Source organism: Balaenoptera musculus, chromosome X, assembly GCF_009873245.2.
Source record: "Balaenoptera musculus isolate JJ_BM4_2016_0621 chromosome X, mBalMus1.pri.v3, whole genome shotgun sequence".
NCBI lineage: Eukaryota > Metazoa > Chordata > Mammalia > Artiodactyla > Balaenopteridae > Balaenoptera > Balaenoptera musculus.
In genome coordinates, this window is record NC_045806.1 from 16201171 (window position 1) to 16227387 (window position 26217).

Consider the following 26217-nt stretch of genomic DNA (forward strand, 5'->3'; position numbering starts at 1 on the left):
AAAAATTAAAGACAAAGAAAAATTACTGAAAGCAGCAAGGGAAAAACGACAAATAACATACAAGGGAACTCCCATAAGGTTAACAGCTGATTTCTCAGCAGAAACTCTACAAGCCAGAAGGGAGGGGCATGATATACTTAAAGTGATGAAAGGGAAGAACCTACAGCCAAGATTACTCTAGCCGGCAAGGATCTCATTCAGATATGATGGAGAAATCAAAAGCTTTACAGACAAGCAAACGCTAAGAGAATTCAGCACCACCAAACCAGCTCTACAACAAATGCTAAAGGAACTTCTCTAAGTGGGAAACACAAAAGAAGAAAAGGACCTACAAAAACAAACTCAAAACAATTAAGAAAATGGTCATAGGAACATACATATCGATAATTACCTTAAACATGAATGGATTAAATGCTCCAACCAAAAGACACAGGCTTGCTGAATGGATACAAAAACAAGACCCATATATATGCTGTCTACAAGAGACCCACTTCAGACCTAGGGACACATACAGACTGAAAGTGAGGGGATGGAAAAAGATATTCCATGCAAATGGAAATCAAAAGAAAGCTGGAATAGCTATACTCATATCAGATAAAATAGACTTTAAAATAAAGAATGTTACAAGAGACAAGGAAGGACACTACATCATGATCAAGGGATCAATCCAAGAAGAAGATATAACAATTATAAATATATACGCACCCAACATAGGAGCACCCCAATACATAAGGCAACTGCTAACAGTTATAAAAGAGGAAATCGACAGTAACACAATAATAGTGGGGGACTTTAACACCTCACTTACACCAGTGGACAGATCATCCAAAATGAAAATAAATAAGGAAACAGAAGCTTTAAATGACACAATAGACCAGGTAGATTTAATTGATATTTATAGGACATTCCATCCAAAAACAGCAGATTACACTTTCTTCTCAAGTGCGCATGGAACATTCTCCAGGATAGATCACATCTTGGGTCACAAGTCAAGCCTCAGTAAATTTAAGAAAATTGAAATCATATCAAGCATCTTTTCTGACCACAACGCTATGAGATTAGAAATCAATTACAGGGAAAAAAACGTAAAAAACACAAACACATGGAGGCTAAACAATACGTTACTAAATAACCAAGAGATCACTGAAGAAATCAAAGAGGAAATAAAAAAATACCTAGAGACAAATGACAATGAAAACACGACGATCCAAAACCTATGGGATGCAGCAAAAGCAGTTCTAAGAGGGAAGTTTATAGCTATACAAGCCTACCTCAAGAAACAAGAAAAACCTCAAGTAAACAATCTAACCTTACACCTAAAGGAAGTAGAGAAAGAAGAACAAATAAAACCCAAAGTTAGCAGAAGGAAAGAAATCATAAAGATCAGAGCAGAAATAAATGAAATAGAAACAAAGAAAACAATAGCAAAGATCAAGAAAACTAAAAGCTGGTTCTTTGAGAAGATAAAGAACATTGATAAACCATTAGCCAGACTTATCAAGAAAAAGAGGGAGAGGACTCAAATCAATAAAATTAGAAATGAAAAAGGAGAAGTTACAACAGACACCACAGAAATACAAAGCATCCTAAGAGACTACTACAAGCAACTCTATGCCAATAAAATGGACAACCTGGAAGAAATGGATAAATTCTTAGAAAGGTATAACCTTCCAAGACTGAACCAGGAAAAAACAGAAAATATGAACAGACCAATCACAAGTAATGAAATTGAAACCGTGATTAAAAATCTTCCAACGAACAAAAGTCCAGGACCAGACGGCTTCACAGATGAATTCTATCAAACATTTAGAGAAGAGCTAACACCCATCCTTCTCAAACTCTTCCAAAATTGCAGAGGAAGGAACACTCCCAAACTCATTCTATGAGGCCACCATCACCCTGATACCACAACCAGACAAAGATACTACAAAAAAAGAAAATTACAGACCAATATCACTGATCAATATAGATGCAAAACTCCTCAACAAAATACTAGCAAACAGAATCCAACAACACATTAAAAGGATCATACACCACGATCAAATGGGATTTATCCCAGGGATGCAAGGATTCTTCAATATACACAAATCAATCAATGTGATACACCATATTAACAAACTGAAGAATAAAAACCATATGATCATCTCAACAGATGCAGAAAAATCTTGTGACAAAATTCAACACCCATTTATGATAAAAACTCTCCAGAAAGTGGGCATAGAGGGAACCTACCTCAACATAATAAAGGCCATATACGACAAACCCACAGCAAACATCATTCTCAATGGTGAAAAACTGAAAGCATTTCCTCTAAGATCAGGAACGAGACAAGGATGTCCACTCTCACCACTATTTTTCAACATAGTTTTGGAAGTCCCAGCCACGGTAATCAGAGAAGAAAAAGAAATAAAATGAATACAAATTGGAAAAGAAGAAGTAAAACTGTCACTGTTTGCAGATGACATGATACTATACATAGAGAATCCTAAAGATGCCACCAGAAACCTACTAGAGCTAATCAATGAATCTGGTAAAGTAGCAGGATACAAAATTAATGCACAGCAATCTCTTGCATTCCTATACACTAATGATGAAAAATCTGAAAGAGAAATTATGGAAACACTCCCGTTTACCATTGCAACGAAAAGAATAAAATACCTAGGAATTAACCTACCTAGGGAGGCAAAAGATCTGTATGCAGAAAACTATAAGACACTGATGAAAGAAATTAAAGATGAAACCAACAGACGGAGAGATATACCATGTTCTTGGATTGGAAGAATCAACATTGTGAAAATGACTATAGTACCCAAAGCAATCTACAGATTCAATGTAATTCCTATGAAATTACCAATGGCATTTTTTACGGAGCTAGAACAAATCATATTAAAATTTGTATGGAGACACAAAAGACCCCGAATAGCCAAAGCAGTCTTGAGGGAAAAAAACGGAGCTGGAGGAATCAGACTCCCTGACTTCAGACTATACTACAAAGCTACAGTAATCAAGACAATATGGTACTGGCACAAAAACAGAAACATAGATCAATGGAACAAGATAGAAAGCCCAGAGATAAACCCACGCACCTATGATCAACTAATCTATGACAAAGGAGGCAAAGATATACAATGGAGAAAAGACAGCCTCTTCAATAAGTGGTGCTGGGAAAACTGGACAGCTACATGTAAAAGAATGAAATTAGAACACTTCCTAACACCATACACAAAAATAAACTCAAAATGGATTAGAGACCATTCATGTAAGACCGGACTCTATAAAACTCTTAGAGGAAAACATAGGAAGAACACTCTTTGACATAAATCACAGCAAGATCTTTTTTGATCCACCTCCTAGAGTAATGGAAATAAAAACAAAAATAAACAAATGGGACCTAATGAAACTTCATAGCTTTTGCACAGCAATGGAAACCATAAACAGGACAAAAAGACAACCCTCAGAATGGGAGAAAATATTTGGAAACGAATCAACGGACAAAGGATTAATCTCCAAAATATATAAACAGCTCATGAAGCTCAATATTAAAGAAACAAACAACCCAACCCAAAAATGGGCAGAAGACCTAAAGAGACATTTCTCCAAAGAAGACATACAGATGGCCAAGAAGCACATGAAAGCTGCTCAACATCACTAATTATTAGAGAAATGCAAATCAAAACTACAATGAGGTATCACCTCACACCAGTTAGAATGGGCATCATCAGAATATCTACAAACAACAAATGCTGGAGAGGGTGTGGCGAAAAGGGAACCCTCTTGCACTGTTGGTGGGAATGTAACTTGATACAGCCACTATGGAGAAAAGTATGGAGGTTCCTTAAAAAACTAAAAATAGAATTACCATATGATCCAGCAATCCCACTACTGGGCATATACGCAGAAAAACCATAATTCAAAGACACATGCACCCCAATGTTCATTGCAGCACTGCTTACAGTAGCCAGGTCATGGAAGCAACCTAAATGCCCATCGACAGACGAATGGATAAAGAAGTTGTGGTACATATATACAATGGAATATTACTCAGCCATAAAAAGGAACGAAATTGAGTCATTTGTTGAGACGTGGATGGATCTAGAGACTGTCATACAGAGTAAAGTAAGTCAGAAAGAGAAAAACAAATATTGTATATTAACACATGTATGTGGAACCTAGAAAAATGGTACAGATGAAGCGGTTTGCAAGGCACAAATAGAGACACAGATGTAGAGAACAAACGTATGGACACCAAGGGGGGAAAACCGCAGTGGGGTGGGGATGGTGGTGTGCTGAATTGGGCGACTGGGATTGACATGTATACACTGATGTGTATAAAATTGATGACTAATAAGAACCTGCAGTATAAAAACAAACAAACAAAGAAAAAAAAACAACTAATACTAAACTTTCTTTGGGTTATTTGTATGGAAGTATGTTAATATAAATGTTTCAGACACTACATGAAATTTCTAAATATCTTATGTGTTCTGGTATAATGTTATAAGTCATAATTCTAGTTATTACTTTAAAATGTATATCTCAGAAATAACTAAATATCCTTGTCAATTGCATTATTATGAAGTTTCATCAAATCTTTACCCGTGGTCATTTTTAAGTCTTTTGTCATTTACAGAGAGTTCTGGGTGTACTCTGATGCTTTTGCAAAAATGTTCCTATAAAAGGGTTTCATCTTCAAGGAATTCATGGAAAAGACTGACAAGTACAGGTTTCTGGTAAGTGACTGTACTGCTGAACTGAATGAATAAGCATTTTCAGTACTCTAATGGAAAACTGATGAATTCATAAAAGTGGTAACAAAAGATCAAGATGAAAAAAAAATTAATTACATGGGACTGAGTGAACTGATGAGGATGATTATAAGTTTTGTGACTTTCTGTTAGAATAAAAAAAAAATCCCACAAGGACTCAGAGGCAAAAAATATACAAATCAACTTTCACTGCAAAGTAAAGGAGCTATTACAGTGGAGGATTACTGGACTGAATGTCAATATTATGACATAGTATGAGTGTGTTTCGTGTCTGGTAATTGCAATCATTGTTGCTTTTGTTGTGATCTTCCAAAAAAAAAAAGAATTGAAGGAGGGGAGGGAGGGTGTCTACTATTGCTTTACTCACCACTGTATCACACCACTTAACATAATGGTTAGCACAAACTGGTACTCAATAATATTTTTGAATTAATGAACAAATAAATAGATAAAGTTTGATTATCTAAAAAAAAAAGCCATACCATATATTAAAACATATTTTAAAGCCAGCATAGCTAACTATATTGATACAATTTGGTAATTTGGTTAGACAAATTAATGGTATAGAATTGAAAGTCCAAAAGAATTTATATGATAAATGATGTATCACAAATTAATGGGGGGCTGGATTATTTAATAAATGGCTCTGGAAAAGTGGCTAGTGCAAAATAAAAATCAATTTGCTCACTAACCTCATACTGTATATCAAAATTTCATATCAATTAAAAATTGGAAGTAAAAAATGAAGCCAGTATAAAGGAGACAAAAAATTAGGTGAGAACTTATTCAGAGAAAATCTCCAAAGAAAACATCAATATACGAATCTGCATAACAATGTACTATTTCTGTACATCAAAACCAATTGTAAATAAAATGAAAAGCTCACAAACCGGGAAGCACAATCTGCCGTGAATGACAAAGGAATAACACACTAATCAGTAAGAAAAATACACAGATCTCAATGTAAGAGCCAAGAATACCAACAAACAACAGAGGAAAAAAAAATGTTCAAGCCCCCTATTAATCAAAGAAATTCCAGCTAAAAACACTAATAAGCACTCTCCCCACTTCTGGTGGTGGGGTAAGCCTTCAAGAAATCGATTTGATAACAACTTAAAGTCCCATAAAATATGTACATGCTTTTGTCCAGTGATTCCACATCTAAGAATCTTTCCTAAAGAAATCATCAGAGCTGCAGATAAAGATTTAGGAGCAAAAATGGCCAACGTAGAGTTACTGACAATGGCAAGAAAAACTGGAACCATAAATGGATTCTTTCCTTTCCAGCAAAGGCTCTGACTATGAAGCACAGAACCTAGAATATAAGAAGTTTGGCTTTTGATTTACAGGAAACTCTTTTTCTTTTTTTTTTCCTCGAGAAATGAACAATAGAATGCCACCGTCAGTTCTCTACCCTTCTCAAATCGATTACCTAATATTTAGGTCATCTCTAGCAAAACAGTGTCTTTTTGATCCCTCAGACTCACCATCTCCTAGGCAACTGATTGGATGAGGAAAAAATAAAGCTTCACTGAGAAATATATAATTTGTAAAGACTTGAATAAATGGAATGACACATTTTGTCCCTCAGCTGGGAGGAGGTAATGGCAGAGGACGGAAAAGAGAAAGAGATGGACAGACAGATAGGCAAAGCCAGATGCTGCATTTTAACACTAATTTGTGCGGTAATCTTTTTTCTTTTAAACAGCTTTACTGAGATATAATTTATATACCATAAAATTCACCCATTTTAAGTGTACAATTCAATGGTTTTTATGTACTTACAGAATTGTGCGATCACGACAACAATCTAATTTTAGAACATTTCTGTCACCCCAAAAAGAAACCTCATGCCCATTAGCAGTCACTTTCCATCCCCACACCCAGCTCTGGGCAAACACTAATCTACTTTCCATCTCTAGGGATTTGTCTATTCTTGACATTCATATAAATGGAATCATATAATATGAGATCTTTTGTATCTTCCTTCATTTACCACAGTGCTTTCAAGGCGCGTCCATGTTGTAATATGTATCAGTACTTCATTCTTTTTTATCACCAAATAATATTCCATTGTATGGATTAAACAACATTTTGTTCATCCATTCATCAGTTGATGGGCATCTGGGTAGTTTCCATTTTTTGGCTATTAGGGATAATGTTGCTATGAACATTTGTCTACAAGTTTGTGTGTGGACATATGTTTTCATTCTTCTTGGGTGTGATATGCTGGGTCATATGGTAACTATACTTAAAACTTTGAGGAAATGCTACACTGTTTTCCAAAGTAGAGGTACCATTTTACATTCCCACCAGCAGTGTATAAGTTATTCGTAGTATTCCCTTATAATTCTTTTAATTTCTCTAAAATGAATAGTGATGTCCCTTTTTTAGTTCCTCATATTAGTAGTTTAAGTCTTCTCTCCTTTTTTCTTGATCAGCGTAGCTAAACTTTATCAGTTTCATTGACCATTTCAAAGAGCCAACTGAAACTTCTGGTTTCAGTGATATTCTATACTGTTTTTCTATTCTCTATTTCGTTTATTTCCACGCTGATCCTTATTATTTCCTTCTTTCTGCTTGCTTTGAATTTAGTTTGCCCTTCTTTTTTCTAATTTCTTAAGGTAAAAAGTTAGGCTATTGACAATCCCACTTCTAGTATACATCCAAAGGAAATTAAATCACTGTGTCAAAGAGATATCTGCACCCTGATGTTCACTGCAGCATTATTCACGACACACGTGCACACACACAGAGGAATATTATTCAGCCATAAAAAATAAGGACAACATGAATGAACCTTGAGGGCATTAGGCTAAGTGAAAGACAAATCTTACATGTTCTCACCACCACCACAACCAAAAAAAAAAAAAGGTAATGATGTGAGGTGAAGGATGTGTTAAGTAACCTTATTGTGATAATCATTTCATAATATATATGTATATCAAACCATTATGTTGTACACCTTAAAATTACAGTGTTATATGTCAATTATATCTCAATAAAGCTGGAAAAATAAGTTAGGCTATTGATTTGAGATCTGTTTTCTTTGTGAATATAGGCATTTGCAGCTATAAATTTCACTCAAAGCATTGCTTTAGCTGCATTCAATAAATTTTCAAACGTTGTGTTTTCATTTTCACTCATTTCAAAGTATTTTATTCTTTTCCTTTTTTAAAAAAGATTTATTTATTATTTATTTATTTATTTTAGGCTGCATCGGGTCTTAGCTGCAGCACACGGGATCTTCGTTGAGGCATGCAGGATCTTTCACTGAGGCACGTGGGCTTCTCTCTAGCTGTGGTGTGCAGGTTTTCTCTTCTCTAGTTGTGGCGTGTGGGTTCCAGAGTGCGAGAGCTCTGTAGTTTTGCGGCACGCAGGCTCTAGTTGAGGCGCGTGAGCTCAGTAGTTGTGGCACGCAGACTTAGCTGCCCCATGGCATGTGGGATCTTAGTTCCCTGACCAGGGATCGAACCCACGTCCCCTGCATTGTAAGGTGGATTCTTTACCACTGGACCACCAGGGAAGTCCCTCAAAGCATTTTAAAATTTCCCTTGTGGACTCTTCTCTGACCCACTGGTTATTTACGAGTATGTTGTTTAATTTCCATATATTTGTGAATTTCCCAAATGTCCTTCTGTTGTTGATTTCTAATTTCATTCCACTGTGGCCGGAGAACATACTTTGCATGATTTTAATCCTTTTAAAATTATTGAGACTTCTTTTATAGCCTAGCATATAGTCTATCTTGGAGAATGCTCCGTGCGCATCTGATCACTGGTTGCTTCATGGAAACAACACTTTATTAGTTTCCATGTATCAATAATTTCTTCCCAACACTCTGGGGCCTTACTAGCAGTTCATCATTTTTAATAACAACTACTACTATATTCAGGGAGCGACTCCCCACCCTACTTCAATCTATTACCACCCTCTGCCCCTAAATTTATTCTCTTTCCTAATTTTTATCCTCACAATTTCCCTAAGGAAATCAACAAGAGTAATCTCCTTATTTTACAGATTAGAAAACAGAGTATGAGAGTTGCCCAAAGTCCCACAGAAACTTTGGGGGTGTAGCGGAAGGGGGGTCTGGACTCTGCCTACAGCCATTTTTCCTGCAACAAGGCCCTGCTGCCACTGAGCTTATTCAGGTCTCCAGAGAAACACTAATGGACCAAGCAGTTTAGTCCTCCTCTAATGTGCTTCCCCCGCCATGTGCAAACACACACACACACACCCAGGGGAAGCTTTAAGCTGTTCTTTCTTTCCCTTTCTAGGTGGGGACAAAAGGGTGGCCCACGTAGCACTGTAACTGGGCCTGCTGTCAGCTTGACAGTGGGTTAGGAAGATGGGCCATGAAATGTCCTCATTGTTCAGGGCATAACAGTCCCAGAGCTTCACAAGCACAAAAAGCCACAAGTCCAAAGACTAAGCCGAGCCTGCAGGTGACATGGGACCAGGCTGTGATGACAGACCAGTAGGACCAATCTGTGTAATTAAAAGAGAATAAGGAAACTTCAGAAGAAAAGGCCCCCTTTCCAGGGATTTCTCCACAAGTGAGGACAGCTACTGTCCCAGTACAATACCTCTAATTAACTATTTTCAATTAACCTACCAGCTCTCTTCCGAGAACACTCTCCCCCTTTGAAAAGGAGAAGCCCATGTGGGCCTTAGCAAAGGTCAGTCCCCCAGACCACAGGCGTGCCCTTTCAGGTCCCCTGGGCAGAGACTCCATGGGTCCCTGTATCAGGCCAAAGGCTGGGTCACTATCAGGGACCTCAGCCACATCAGGAATTCTATGATTCCAGAACTCTGAAACATCAGGCTACATGTCTTGTCCTCATAGCTCCACAGGTGGGTTCATCACCTGAACTCAAAGTGGCCATCTCTTTCATGAGGAAGGGGAGAGAATGAACAAAGCTCTTTTCCATGTCCAATCAGGTTTTAATAGTATCAGGAAAAGCTAAGATTCCCTGCATTTCTATCGAAGCAGATAGAGAAGGCAATGGGAATGTTTTGACTACGGGGGACCACCATTCTGTCATCATTATAAAATCTGCCCCTGGATTCCCAGGTTCTGTCCTGACTCAAGTCCCAGGTGGACCTGGCCTCGCAGTTCACTGGGTCCGCCCACTCAGCCCACTTTTCCTGCCAAAGCCCAGCCCAGGGGGACACTCCTAGCTACAAGGACCCAAAAAACGATCAAGGGAAAAAATCTCTTTCAGCTTGTCACTTGAAAAACTACCAAAAAGACTGGCTCTCAAGTTTTAGATTTGGGGAATATTCTCGTAGCATCATCTAACTTGTTTTTTCACGGCCATGGGCATGAGAAGCATCATCAGTCATTTCTTGCAGTGCCAGCACCACCATCTATGCTCACTCACTCTAACATTACCTGTGCAAGGTAGACTCTGAAGATGATCTTGGACATGCTTAGACGGCTCCTTGCTCTGCATTTTAAAGCCCAGCACACCCCAAAGCAGAGTCCTAACTAGTCTTCAGTAAAATGTGGTTCGGTGGTCAAAGAGAAGCAGGTTTCCTTACATAGGACATCTGAGAGCCTGCAAGACGCTAATTCATTTGTTAGTCTCTAAGAGGGTGCTAGTGCGTGCAGCTGTACCCAAAAGTTATTTGTCCAGACAGCCAACTTTCTCTCTCTCTTTCTCCCCCTTTTGTGGAATATTTTATAGGGCTACAATTCTGCACAACATGCGCTGGGAAATGCTGGTCAACATCTATCTGAGCTTGTTGCATGGTTTCCTCTGCAGTAGATGGAAATATACAACAGCACCCTCTTTTATTACAACATGCCTTATACATACAAACTTGGGCACACCAAGGTCCAACTCAGGACTTGTGAAAATAAGCACTGCATACAATGGTGCAATGTGGCTGAACCCAGAGCTATCCTTGGAGCCTGGTGTATTGCACAGAGCTTGTACAATTCCAGCATTCTGCACCATGTGAATCGTAAACTCCTCTACGACATGAGAAAACTTCAGTTATCCCCACTTATATGGACTCTCTGACTTTTAAAAGGTACCTAAGGCTTTATGCCAGCAATATAAAAACAAAATAAAAAATCAAGTCAGATTTACAAGTGGGTTATGCACTATGCACAGTGTTTAGAACTCCAAATCTTTTTCCCATAGAAACAAAGTCATAAGTGGTGATTAAGTTCCCAGACTAACCCATAATGTAGCTAAAACAAGGCACATCTGCAATGTCATCAAGTAAAAAAAATTTTAAACAATGAAATTAAAGAAGAAACAAATTTATTTATCAAGAACACTTATGCTCGGTGGCATACCCAGAGGGGGGCAGGGGGGCAGCCCATGCCTAAGCAGGAAGGAGCATCCTGTAGAGAAGGGACAAATGATAATGAAGCCAGCAAAGTCAGTTGGCTCTTTATTTCACCACCTGCTGACAACTGAAAACAACATCAGTAATAAAATACTGCTCCTTTGAGGAAAACTGGGTTCAACAAGAAGTGAGGAAGTAGTTAGGGGTACTTGGAGCTATTAAGGAGGAGACCATGGCTTATCAACATGGATTTTAGTGTAATTCTTTATTGTGTCCAAATTAATATCTATACCTAGAGTCGTGCCTATAGGAGTCTTTTTTTTTTATGCTTATCAACAATGATCCTGGTCAGTAGGGGTAAAACAGATGGAACAAGGATGGAGAAACAGATTCTATGAGTTCAAGGAGCAAACATTAGAAGAGAAAGGAAAGGAGCTAAAGAGAATATGTGTATAATGTGAGAGGCCATGGGTCTGAGATGGAATTGCATGGACTGAGAACACTAAATCAGAGGAACCAAAGGCATCCTGCCCAAGACTCTCCCCGGTAGAAAGAAAAGGTGGGGAGGAGGAGGAGTTTCCTAGGAGAGCCACCAGGTGGAGCCACCATCACAAAACCACTTCAGGGATGGTCCTCTGGGTGGACTTGGGTGGAAGTCTAAATCATTATTCCACGCGACACTCATGACTCCACTGTTAATGGCTTATTATTAAGACACAGAGATTAAAAGGAGGTAAATATAATAGAAGAAAAATTCTAAAAACAATTTCGTCAATGACCCACACACTAAAAATTACAGAAAAAATATGAAAGCAACATCCCTCTAGAATGGCTTCTTTCCACCCATTTCACAACCACCCCTAAGCCCAACAGGCAGTACTACTCAGATAAGAAAATGGACAAGGGCAACATACTCTAACATCAATTACTGGTCCTAACACAGGCTCCTAATAAAACAAGTCAGAAATGCAGCCAAGGATCATTTACTGTACAAGACCTCTTTATGGCCCCTTTACTCTCAAACTTTCAAGAATGAAGGCCCACGGGTGCATAAAAAACCCCCCAAAAAACCATAAATGCACATACAGATACATTCACACAGGCATATATATTATTGAATGACTATATATGATATTCATCCACGTTCACTGCCAGATGGCAAGCTTTATTTTTATCTTCCCATGGGAAAGAACAGCTCAGGTGATAGCCAAGAGCTTCCACACAATAGTAATGCCTTCTCTTAACTCTTACTCTTCTATCTGTCCATAAAAGCCAGCAATCTAGGTAAAAATGACAGATGATTTGGAAACTTGAAGAAAAATCTGACCCAACACACCACATTTTCCGATTCCTAGTTAACTGGAGGTAACTCACATTTGCTTCTCCAAAAAGAAATGTGAAAGGAAAAAAGTCTTGTTTCTAGAAACAAATCCCCAGATCTCACATCTACCTTAAACAACAAAGCACTAGAAAACCAAAGTGGTTGACATTTTCTTTATCAAGGACATACTTTTTCCATCTTTTGTTTACAGTTTCATTTCAAACAAAGAGCCCACAGCCTATCAAGATCCATGCCACTGTCTCTGAGCCAACACAAGAGTGCCACGGCAGCACATGCACATTTATGTACACACGTACACACTCACTCACTCACGTTCTGATGAACAGGCCAATGGATATCTCAAGGATGTTATTCCAAGTTGCTAAGTAAATGCTAAAGACATGAAAGCTCGAACAAACGTTTCCCCTTCAGTACAGTCAAGGGAGGGAGGTCACTATGGCCAGATGTGTTTAGGGATTGAATGACAAGTGCTGAAACTATGAGAGAAAGAAAGATAAACAGTAGGTAAAGTTCTTCTGACAGCTACAGGCAGCAGACCAAGATGGAGAGCCCTTCTGTGCACAAACACTAGGCCCATAGTATGTTGAGGGGCATGTATGTATCACCCATCAACACACAAAATGAATTCTGGAGAATTTCTGCACTAACTTTTAAAGCAACAATGTGTCACCAGAGGCAGAGCAGCTGTTGGTCTCTCTGTCAAGGAAAACTTTTGAATTAAACCCATCTGAAGGACTAAACACACGAGAAATGAGCCCCAAAGAGTCATGTTCTACAATCACAGTCATATCCACATACCAACTTAGAGAGCAACTCTCCCCCATCTCAACTTGAATCTTATCTCGTAGCGTCAGTGCTATACCTGTTACAAATAATATCCTTTAAGCCATCAGATCTTTCAGCACTAATCTCTGGAAGGGGCAGTAAAATGCAAATGCATAACAAACCTTAAATAAAGATGGTAAAAGCAGATTATCTTTCAGAAGGCAGATGCCAGAGTAGCAGAGCGACTTAAAAAGATGATTATAAAATACATTGTATATCAGGAGAGCATAACAACAACAACAACAATAATAATAGTAGCAAAGAATAATAAATGTGCAAAATACAATAGAGACTTACCAAACACTGAATTCATGATAAACTGGAAATAGAAACAAGGACATATAAAGCCAACCAGAAACACGCGGAGTGGCTTCACATTCAGAATGACAGAAGTAAATAAGAGACATATCCCCACCTTGCCAGAAAAATGATATAAGGAACGTGCAGCACTTTCTCAACATTTCCCAAGTGATACAATAGATTGGAACTGCTTAGAGGCAGGACCAGCTGGTGTTTTCTAGTTTTTCTATCTGCCCCAGCACCAAGCACAGGGCCAGGGCCATAGTAGGCACACAGTAAACATGTGTAATTGAATGTCTGTTAGTACCCACCCCAAAGTGAGTAAGGAATAACGTCCAAAATTATAGGCAGCAGGAGGGGTGCAGAGAGAGGCAGCTTCCCCATGAGGTCTGCTAACAGTGCAAAAACTGGGAAACTACAGCCCTGAAATAGAAGCTGATCCTCACACAGGCCAGCAGGGTATTGATTCCAGCCTGGACACTTAACCTATCACATGGATAAAGTTGACTGGGGAACCCTTATAAGGATGAAACCAAAAGATTTTTTTATTCCATTTTACTTCAAGTAGAAAAGAGCCCATATTCAAATGAACAAAATCCTCCTTGCTCATCTTTAAGGATATATTTATTGTATTTGCTGTTAACTGCTAAAGTACCTATTCTGTTCAATTTTGGTTTGAAACTCGAGGTATGAATATCTTAAAAAAAAATCTTCCATATAGCAAAGTTCCAATTTAGAAGGGCCCATCACTCTCTTATATAGGTTCAATGATAGAAGAAACAAAAGAATAAATCATTCTCAGAAGGAAACAGACAATCTTTTTCTTTCTGGTTCATGAGAATGACTTCTGGCTCTAAGAAAAAATTTTAGATTTTCTGGCTGCAATTTGTCAACATTCTGGAGTCTGGGATAACTTTAGGATATACAACATCCATGCTGCAAGTTTAAATTAAAAAATGACCTCTTAAGCCTTGGGGAAAGCTTGTCTTAACCAGGAAGCTCCTTCACTGTGACTTGGGTAAAGCCCAGAGAAGTGGCCAAGGGTGAGAGCAGACACAACTGTCCTTAACAGTGCTAATGTCTGGAATATATAGCTGATGGCTGCCAAGCCAACTGGATGATCTGCTCGCTCTCTCTCTCTCTCTCTCTCTATTTCAGTCACATCTTTTTTCTCAAATAAAAAGCCTGTGGAGTCATTCCAGTACCTCCCTAAATCAACTCTGTAGACATTTGCAAAGGTTAAAGCTGAAAACTGAAACGAATCGGTCCCCAAACTAATGTTTCCATGGTCCTGGCCTTTTCTCAAGGCTATGAATAGCTTCCTTCAAATGTAGAATATCTTTTGACCTTATGCAGGTGCCTGGGGAGGGCGAGCTCATCCCACACTGTGAACTACTACAACCCATTCACCCCTGCTGCAAAGTGAGGCACGTCCCCAACGCAAAAATCGCTGGACACAATTGGGCAAACTTCTTCAGCTCAGTGTATCTCAAGTTCAGGACACAATGAAATGGTTCAATTTCAGACTTTTCATAGAAATAGACTTCAATCTTTCTTTATTAAACCACTGCTAAGCCTGCATCAAATGATATGGCCCATATAAAGTGAACAGTCATCTCATCTTTGATAAAGATGAAGAAAAAGAACCTGTGTTAATTCTACCAAATTCACACAGGGTCCAAGGCTGAATCACAAGGTGGACTCATATACTATAAGAAAATCCCATGTTAGTGAATCAAATTAGCCTGTTACTAAACTCTGAAAGCAACTTCCCTCCATAACAACAGCAACAGACAAAAACATCCAAGAGATTTCTAGGGACAAAGCCTGATGGAAACAAAGGGAAGGAGGAGGCTTCGGTCATTTATGATAACTCATAAAACTTGAAAAATTAGTTGGACGGAAGTGTTAACAAGTAACTAGAATCATCCCACAGATTTAGCCTCTGATCCTTGTTTTAACGGGGAGAAAAAGTGGTTTTTCATTGATTTGGGGTGGGAAAAAAATGTAGCTTTTGAGCTCAGCACAATGAACTATTTATGTGGCCTGACAAGGCCAATCAATCCAGCCTGCTGTTTATTATAAGGAGCAGTAGGATATTGTTAGCTCTGGTGGGTGGGGGCGGGGCCAAAGACGGCACTGGCCCTGGTACACAATTCTTCCCTTCAACTGGAAATTTATGTGTGGCCCAGGTGACCCGGGGGTCAGTATGAAGCCTGGGACAGAATGAAGATGGTTTGTTATGTGTTTCATATACAGGACGCCCCCATGTGCTATGGTCTCAGAGCCACTGGCAGATTATGACCTAAGAGTAAGATGTTGGTCATAATCAGGCTGTAGGCGGAGCCTACAGTAAGCCGGTCCCTTTAATGCCATTTTCTGGTTAATGAAAAATTCTGTAGGGGACCTCAAAGGTCAGATTTTTCGTTGTAAAGAGACAATTATCTAAAAAGTTCGATTCCTTCATTGATTTAAAGCTCTCAGGTAACTTTATCGAACTTATCTGGATAATCACCTTAATTCCTTAACTTAATTAATTCCTTATCTTGTTAAATTAATGAATTACCTTAATTCTCTTATTTGCTTTACAAAAACAAGGCTGGCCAGAGAGGCCTTGCCGCTGGTCTACGTGTATGCCATTCCTCGGCCCACTGACCCAAGCAGCATCAGGAGAAACGGGAGAGGCTCAGATCAGCAAGGGAACTCTAGCTCTCCAAGTCCAATAAGGGCAGGCCTCAGGAGTTCTGGAACCTATTTGCAAGAATGCAGGAGGTGCTCTGGGGGATGACTATAGTTTTAGAGCTAGGTAGGCCTAAATTCTTAAAATGGGAAATCCCCTCCATTGGCAGGATGGGGTTTAAAAAAAAAAACAAGAAAAGAAAGAAAATCTTATAGCTGCTAAACAGCGTGGGCCTCCAGCCAATATTTCATCTGAATAATTCAAAAAAGGAAATGTAACCGAGGGCAGCTGGAGGGGGTAGAGGAAGAAGCAGGAAGGAAGAGAGACACAAAGCTGAAGTCTCAAGCACTATGATCAATGGACAGTTTATTGGACAAATTCTTATGCCGTCTAAAATTGATGAAAGATTAGCTGTTCTTCCCTGTGGTTATGTAAACTTGCCTTTTTTTTTTCTTTTTAATGGAACTCTTTGCTAATACATTTCCGGCTCCTGCTTTTGAACAGCTCTATGTTTCTCTTTAAGGAAGTAATAAGCCCCTGAAAAGCCTGCAGCTGAAAGCTAACCTACCTCGGGCGTGCTTAGTGTGCACCCGGCCTGGTCCATGGGGAGGGTGGGCTCAGGAGAAACTGAGGCAATCCAGTTTCCATTTTAGTATAAAATTGAGTCGGGTTGTCTCTGCCATCTTATAGAATCTCTCCTACCATTTCACACAACAATGTCACAAAGGGCAGATAGAGGAGAAAACAAAACTCCAACAAACTGATACCTGAAAAATCTGCCTTGAGGCCTAAGAAGGGGGAAACAAGATGGTGAAAGGTTTCCTGGGTAGACAGATGGATGGATGAGCTATATCTCTGTAAATACTGCCTCTTAAACCGAGAGAGACAAAGCGGAGCCCAGCAGTTAGAGAGAGAAAGACCCTGCTAAAGCCTGCCCTTACATTAAAAAGAGAGCGTGGCCAGACGTGCCCGGCTCAGCTGGCACCATAGTGTTCTCTGAAGTCACCTTTCAGCCAAAAAAATAGATATGAAAGCAAAAGCTAAAGTCCCAGAAAAATCATCGTTTACAAATTTAGTCTACTTTCCCACTGTCAAAAATTTTTTTTTATTAGTTCCCTTTAGTATAGTTATTGTATCGTTACTTGCCGTGTGTGTGAGTGTGTATGCACCCAAAATTTATACAAAAATCAAAACCAAAAGGGAAAACGCCATTCAATTTTCCAGCAATGCAAAATTTGATACAGTTCACCCAGAAGTTTCCAGTTTGGGTTTGTGTGTGGGGAGGGGCTCTTTCTTCTTTGCCATACCTCTCTTGTTGGTTCTTAGAATTGTTTCAGAAGACAGCAATGCATTTCCACTGGACACTTCGTGCATGGGCTTTTCTGGAGCTTTGCTGGAGAGAGGGTCTTTCTTCATCTCTTTCTTTATTTCCTGTGAGGACAGAGAAACGGAAAACAAGATTGTAGTTTAACATTTTAGAATGTCTCTGACTATGTTAAGCTTCAGCTTTCTGGAAATGAACTATAGTGACCTCAACTCAGCATAACATTTTATTTTATTTTAACATCTTTATTGGAGTATAATTGCTTTACAATGGTGTGTTAGTTTCTGCTGTATGACAAAGTGAATCAGCTATACGTATACATATGTCCCCATATCCCCTCCCTCTTGCGGCTCCCTCCCACCCTCCCTATCCCACCCCTCTAGGTGGTCACAAAGCACCGAGCCGATCTCCCTGTCAGCAAAACGTTTTAAAAACACCATTTCCTATATGTTGTATTTTGTTTTCCTTACATTTATTAGACAAGCACCTGGTCCTATAAAATGTAATAATATCCAATACAATGCAACCTTCTGTGACTATGGTCATTCCAAGGGATCAAAAAGGCCACCATACAGCTCCAAATGACAGCCTGTACTATTTTTTGAACAATGACAATCTTTGGCCAAGCAGAATCGCCCCTCAAAGGCCTTCTGGTTTCTATTCTTCCCAACAGGGGTTTAAAGAAGTATATTCCCAAATCACCATTGTGCTCACAATTATGCTAAACCCAAAAGAGGATGATTTAAGTTCATTTACAGTTACCAAGTTCCTCTGGCTTTTTAATCCCTGAGAGAGAAAAATATAAAAGATAATAAAATAAAATAAAATAAAGACTATCATTCTAAGCCAGGGGTCGGCAAACTAAGCCCACCACGTGTTTTTGTAAATAAAGTTTCATTATAACACAATCTCCTTCATTTCGTTTAGGTATTTCCTATGGCTGCTTTGATGCTACAACGGCAGAGTTGAGTAGTTGGAACAGACATCCAAGCCAAAAATACCTGGCCCTTTACAGAAAAAGTTTACACTAGGTGGTCTCTTATCAAAGCTCCATTAAGATCTGGATTTTTAAAACCTGATGCCTGATACAATTATTTCAAATGATTGATATTCGAATAATTTACGTAATTTTTTTCAAAAGCATTAATAGCCGGAAATGATAGTAACTCACAAAGTGCAGATCTGGGCGGGGGGGTTCTGGGCTTGTCTGCATCCATGATCACACTGACTTGGGAAAAAGAGAAAGCTAGAGCCAAAGCACGGCTGGGTGGCAGGAAGGGCTCAAAGATGAGAGATGTGTTCTCTAGAAAGAGCCTGGGACAAGAATTGGACATGGGTCCTTCTATGAATGAACATGAAGATGGAAAATTCGGTGGGAGGCCACAATTTGGCCTGGGCAGAGGTGGAAAAAAACAGAACAAAAGCTTGTCAAAACACAGCCACTGCCTGGCAGCTTCCTACACACCCGAGCGTTAGTTACCGTATCCAATTCCCCGATTGCTGGCTCTGTTCACAACAGCCTCGCCCTCTCTCCCTCATGAGGGCCTCACCGGAAACCAGCAACTGCGGTTGGTGCTCTGCTGGGTTGAGAGTTTCAGCTGGCGCCCCAGGCCAACCCAGCACAAAGCGGTGTGCATGCGTGTGTATGTACACGCACTCCCACCTCAGCAGCCCCGGCACCTGCTAGAACAGCAGTTGCTGGGGGTTTCTGCAGCCTCACAGGCAGATGGCATCAGGGGACAATCTGCAAACATTGCCAGCCTGAGCCGCATGAAAGGGTGCTTTCTTAGTGATGGCTGCCAGCCTGCTATGGCTCTAGAAGTAAACAAGGCACCATGGGGCCTCATTCCCCAGTGGTTGCTTCTTTGGGGGTAGAGCAGTTGCTCAAACATCACTCTCCACTGTAGGGTGGGTATGGCTGTGCAAACACGAATTTCCCACCTAGACACAACATAACACAGTGATACAACATCCAATTTTGCCAAGGAGTAATTCAGAGAAATTCAGTGGGTTGCAGGTGACATGGTAAGCACTTGCTTAGCACTAACCATGAATGGCATGCAGTTAGGCAGGGGTGAGGGGGTGCAGATGTTTGAGAGACTGGGGTGGTCACTGGAGAAGGGCTGAGAAGCCACGGTTGTCAAGAATGTTCACACCCAAGGCTTCAGAGCAGCAACCGTGAGCTTTGAAGGACTGATCTCATCATGCAGGTGCTTAAGGGCTGAGAAACCAGCAACAGGAGAGAGGTTGGTTCATAAGTTTCAGATTCTGTTGTCCCCCCAATGATTGTTCCCATTTGCCAGATACATAAGCCTCATGATGACCTAATTTCTTAAGTTGCTTGTTAGATTCAAGCAGGGAGGAGAAAACTTAAAATATGCCCTGCATTTTTCCAAAGAAACCAATCAGACACGTAGGCATGGCGGTGCATCCTGCAGACTCTCCATCTGCCCAACACCCAGGTACACCAGGCTCAACGCAGTCCCACCCAAACCCAACATCGTCCCTCCAACCGGCCCCTTCTCTGGGAGAGGCGGGAGCTGTCTTGTTTGACAGCCCATCATCAACCCACTTACCCAGGCTGGAAAACTCAGTGTTAACCTTCATATCTAACCAGCCACCCAGTTGGGCTCTATCTACTTCCTCAATCTGTTTCTCTTCTTCCTCCCAAGCTGCCTTAAAAACATGAGTACCAGGCAAGGAACCTGAATAGACATTTCTCCAAAGAAAATATACAAATGGCCAATAAGCACATGCCAAGATGCTCAAATCATTATTCACTAGGGAAATGCAAATCAAAACCACAACGATATACCCCTTCATTCCCACTAAGATGGCTAGGTTTTTTCTTTTTTTTTTTTTTGTAAAGGAAAACAAGTGTTGATGAGGACGTGGGGAAATTGGAACCCTTGTACATTGCTGGTGGGAATGTAAAATGGTGCAGCCACTGTGGAAAACAGTATGATGGTTCCTCAAAAAGTTAAACACAGAATTACTGTATGACCCAGCAATTCCACTCCCAGGTATATACCCCAAAGAGTTGAAAGCAGGACCTAAACAGATACTTGTATGCCAACATTTACTGCAGCATTATTCACAATAGCCAAAAAGTAGAAACAACCCAAGTGTCCATCAACAGATGAACAGATAAACAAGATGTGGTATACACATACAATAGGATACTGTTCAGCCTTAAAAAGGAATAAAATTTTGATAATGCTACAACACGAATGAACCTAGAAAACATCATGCTAAGTGAAATAAGCCAGACACAAAAGGACAAATATTGTCTTATTCCACGTATATGAGGCACCTAGAATAGGCAAAATCATAGAGGCAGAAATTGACTAGAGGTTACCAGGGAGTAAGGGGATGAGGGGATGAGAGTTAATGTTTAATGGTTATGGAGTTTCTGTTTGGGGTGATGAAAAGTTTTGGAAACAGACAGTGGTGACGGTTGCACAACATTGTGAATGTAATTAATGCCACTGAATTGTACTTTTAAATGGTTAAAATGGCAAATTTTATGTTATAGATATATTTTTACCACAATAAAAAATACACATGAATACCAGCTTACATTTGAGAGCTTGCCATGTGCCAAAGCTTCCTCTAAGAGCTGCACCTGGATTGCAACTTTTAACCTGCATAACAGCCCTATTCACAGATGCACACGCCAAGTCACAGAGAGCTTAGGGAAACCTGTCCGAGGTCAAACAAGTAGGCGCCAGAATTGGAACTCAACCTGTCTAGCTTCAGAGCTCATCTCTTAACCACTCCTCCCCCCAAGTCCTGCCTGCCTCCAGTCCCTCCCCTCCCCTCTCAACCTCCACACTGCCTCAAGGGACTTTCCTAAAACAACTGTCTGCTCTTGTCACTTTCCTACTGAAACCCTCCAGTTACTTCCAAAAGACCACAGGGCAAGCTCTTTCCTTCAAAAAGTTTTCAAATTGCACAGCAAGCCACATGTCCCTGTGTACTCACTTCTGGCTCAAACTATCTGACATACATGCTGACCCCAGGGTACCAATTACCATGCAAACGCAAGGTAGGAGTGCACTTTTTGAACACCCTGATGTTCACAGACATCTGATGTCATGGACTCCTATTGGTAGGCTCCAAAAATAGGTGACGATGCCGGTAATGACACAACCTTACACAGGCAAGGGCTTATATAAATTAAAGTGCTTTAACAGATCTTTTTTCGCTTGCTCCTCACAATAACACTGTCATTTTGTTACTGAAAGAAATCCTGATTTTTCTAGACTGATATATTTTTGCAGACAAGAATCATGAGACTCAGTCAGAGAGGATGCAAGATCATCAAAAGGCTACAAGGCTAGTAGGGGGCAGGGCAGGCCATGGGACCCAGCTGCGGGCCTTCTAGGCAGAGCTCTCCTGTTTACACCTCGCCTCCCAGGAAGAACCAGTGTCATGGCTACAGCAGGGAGAGTCAAAATCACCCCACTGGTGGCTCCAGTGGAAAATTTCACTTTCCTCCACATCTAAAGAATCTAATTTATTGCTTTATCCATAAGCCCACAAGTACAAACGCTGAAATCCTTGAAGACCCGTATCATCCACACAAAAAAGCTCTTTGCTGCAAAAGAGGGTGGACTTGGCAGTGCAGTAACTCCTGCCTGCCTACAGCTGCCAGCGTCCCTGTACCTGGAGCTCTCCGAGGTTCTGATCCAGGTCATGGGACTCTAGACTTCCTGGGTATGAGCATTCCTTGCCCCCAACCCTCAGTCTCAGCTTTCTGACCACAAGGCCTAGACTTTTAACCATTTGTTAAGAACATGGATCCTACTATCTCAGTGGTAGAGACTACACCCTGGTCCAGAATTGTGGGCCACGGGGGCTTACAGAAATTCATACCTGCCCACATATATAAATCAGCAATGATTCTACTTGCTTTAAAACACAACAGAATAGTCGGGGTATTAGCAAACCTCTTTAGGAGGTAAAGGAAACCCAGTTTATCTCAAATCTAACGCCTTAACAATGGAAACTCGGCTTGTACAGTAAAACTGAGGCCATCAATAAACTATCGATGCTCCAATGACACTCAAGCTGTTGTCACAAGGACCCCCCGAGTGAAAGGAGAGGGGAATTCACACCATTTCTGCTTCCCAAAGCAGTATGCTGATCAGAGTCTGAGATGGCTTACCCACACCTGGAGGCCAAGAAGCTCCAATAATGCCACTCTAGCAAAAATTCTCTGTGACACATTTAGCAGCCTGCAAACGGCAGCCTCACTGGGCAAAGGCATAATTTGTACACAACTGGAGCTAAACTAGCATCGTCTGTTTTCTGATCAGCGGAATTGCCTGGATGTGGCTGGTAGCCAAGCCCAGTCAGCTACCTCTTTGCCTCTCCCTCCCCCATCCGTTACATACTATACAGGTGCTAGAGGGTTGGCTCAGCTGAACCTTAACTTCTTTCAATTAACCAAAATACTACACAGTAAAACATCAGTGAAGGTCTGGTTGGGGGGCCCCTCCCTCCTCTCATCCTTTATGTTTTCTACCAACCTTGACACAAGTTAAGACAGAGGTATCAGAGTGGACTGAAAGAGCGCTGCTGTGAGTCAAAAAACCAGAACTAGTCCTGGCATCATCATTTATCAGGTGAATGACCTTGCGGGCAACAGTGAAAGCCTCTAAGCAGCTCTTTTGTCATCCCTAAAAGAAGTCTAATGCTAAATGCTTTGGCACCATCACAGAGGTGTCTTCAGGATTAAAGAGTGAATTGGAGAGTAGTATACAAATTGATTACTTATTGTCATTATTAATGTCATCATTAAATAGTAAGTGCTACAAAAAAAAAAAGATATACACCTAATAACACAGATGAATGTTCACAGTCAGAATGCTGAGTGAAAGAAGCCAGACCCAAGAGATCACATACTGTACAATTCCATTTATGTGAAGTTTAACAACAGGCAGAACTAATCAGTGGTGAGCGATCTCAGAATAGCAGTTACCCTTGGGAAGGTACTGACTGGGAGGGGTACAAGACAACCTGCTGGGAGGATGAAAATGTTCTACAGTTTGGTCTGGGTGATGGTTTGCACAGCTGTACAAACACCTAAAAATTCATTGAGCTGTATTTCTAAGATCTCTGCACTTCACTGTATGCTATTTCAATGTAAAAAGAACAACATAAATGCGTAAACCAGAAGAATACAAATTCTTTTCAATCGAAATGTGCTAATATTTCATCCTAGGAGGTCAAAAACCGGAAAAGCTAGTGCTTGGGTGTTTTAATATTCATCTCAGGGGGTGGAAAGCCTTCTGGGATCAATATTAAGGGGATAAATGGTCAGAACATGCCAGATGCACCCTACCAAGTAGGTGAACCAAGGGGCATCTCATCTAATTGACACACTCAGCTGAGTGGCTCGGCTCCCTCCAAGGCGCCCTTCCTCTCCACCTCAGCTGCTTTCCTCACATCTCACAATAATTCCTTCTCTCCTGCCACCAAGAATACAGGCGCACAGAGCAGGCTGGTGCCACTAATACCAGGGGAGCTCGGTGCTGCCCTGACCAGCAAGAAATGCTGGTCCTGGGCTTCCCTCGGCATTAGAGTGAGGCTGGGCAGGGTCCCCTAAAGCTCAGGGCTGACGCAGGGCAGGGAAAAGAGGCATCGTTTGTCAGCCTGCCCTCACACATGGTCTGTTTCTTTCTGAAGGGTACGGTTTCCTTTAGAGCTAGATGTGGGTGTGGGATCACTAGTACTAGTGCCCCCTACACTAGTTCATGGAAAATCTTTCTGCAAAATTACCATTGGCAGGAGATAAAAGGAAGTCACTAAAAACAAACCCTTACCCCAAATCTACTGATCAAGAGAGTTTTGAATAGATACAGAATCCTGGAAGAGCACATCACCACGCCCACCCCCGCCACACACATGCATGATATCTTTCTGCCCGAGCCGCACACAAAAGGCAAGTTTAAGAAGCAGCCACCCCATGAACATTCCCTGCTCGCAGAGACTGTGCTTTCCCAGCATTTGGCTCCCTTCACAATAGGCTAGTCAGTCTCAAAACACCTGGGAAGACACGGCAAGTATCCTGAAAGTAATAGTAGACACCGAGGGAGCTTCAGCTCTATCTGTAAGACTCCATTTCTTTAAAAAAATACATCTCATTATCACAATATTTTTTGAAATACCCATGCTGCTGAACCACAAAATGCACCAAGTTCATTAGAGAGAATTGTAAAGAAAATGTATATAAAATATCTGAAGTAAATATGGCAAAATATGAGGATATGATAAAGCAGAGTGGTGAGCACACTGGTATTTGTTATTCAGTTTCTGTCTTTTTCCAATGCTTGAAATATTTCATAACTTCCCCTGAAAAGTACATAGTGAAACCACATTGATGTCTCATATCACAATGGCTTTCTTACATTTCCAAATTTCATTGCCACTTAGAAAAGTGCTCTGACATATCATCATAAAGACACCTAAGATATTTTCAGCTCAAAAACTAATTTTTTTTAAAGTAACAGGATACCTATTGTTATGTCTCTATGTAAATCTTCAACTGCATTATCTACACTATCATGTATTTGTAGTATTATCTCCCAAGAATCACCAATAGCACAAGCCCAGGCAAGAGGCCCTTGACCTGCAGGATGGGAATGAATGCTGCAAAGAGCTCAGCCAGTGCTAGATTCCGGACAAATATAAGACCAGCTACCTTCATGTTCCGAAGAGATGACATAGCTTCCTGATGTAAGACACAATTACCTGATGACAGTCAATGACTTTATATATGCCCATGCCCTGCTAAACAGCTAGATTATTACCATTCGATCAAAGGGTATCAATACTAACCAACTGTCTGTACATGCTTTAGTGAGCACTTAAATATTTGTCAAATGAATGGCCAATTTCGCAGTGTTATGGGCAAGATAGCTATCTACAGGCAAGGGGGAGTATTTCAATTCAGCCCAAAGCTATGACAACATGGAAATCTGTATCATCCCTACAATGATACAACTGGTGCTCACTGGATCACAATCAACTTCTCACCTAAGAGGATGCAGATCTGGCTTAAGAGTGGTAGGAAGAAGATAGAGTAAGAAAATTCACACAGTGCCTCATGGTTTTAAACAAGCAATACCATTTCTTTTTAGACTATGAATATTAGATATTCAAAATAAATTTACTCATTTAAAAAGTAAACCTTAAAAACACTAGAAGAAAACATGAGAGAAACATTTTACAATCTCAGAGTGGGAAAGACTCTTTGACACTGACACAGAATCCAGAAGCCACAAAAGAAAGGGTTGATGAATTACAGAAAACTATAAATACAACATAGAAAAAAAAAGTTTATCAAGAAAGACAAAAGTCAAAGCATGAGAATATTGCCTGTTATAAAGACAGACCTCTTTCCACAAAGTATCAGCAAAGAGATCAATAACCCAACAAAAAATAGCAAAGGACAATTCATAGAAAAAAAAAATGACTCAAACACGTGAAAAGATGCTTAACCACGCTCATAAGAGAAATGCAAATTACAGTGGGATTCATCTGACCATATGTATGCAGTACTCACTACAGAGAACGACCCTGAATCCTTTTGGCTATTTTCTTAAATGAAAATTGTAGCATTTACACCTTCTGTGTTAGAATGTTTACACAGCATGTAGCACAGTGCCTG

The 26217-nt window shown here is 40.3% G+C and overlaps 1 protein-coding gene across 3 annotated transcripts in view; it reads right to left on the bottom strand.

Moving 5' to 3' along the window:
• The window catches only part of SH3KBP1 (SH3 domain containing kinase binding protein 1), a 340352-nt gene that overhangs the window by 189585 nt on the left and 124550 nt on the right, over positions 1–26217 (bottom strand). For all 3 annotated transcript variants that reach the window (XM_036840453.1, XM_036840455.1, XM_036840454.1), the window contains one exon: positions 17524–17647. In XM_036840453.1, the coding sequence (XP_036696348.1) occupies positions 17524–17647 (124 nt within the window). The remainder of the gene's footprint in view (positions 1–17523; positions 17648–26217) is intronic.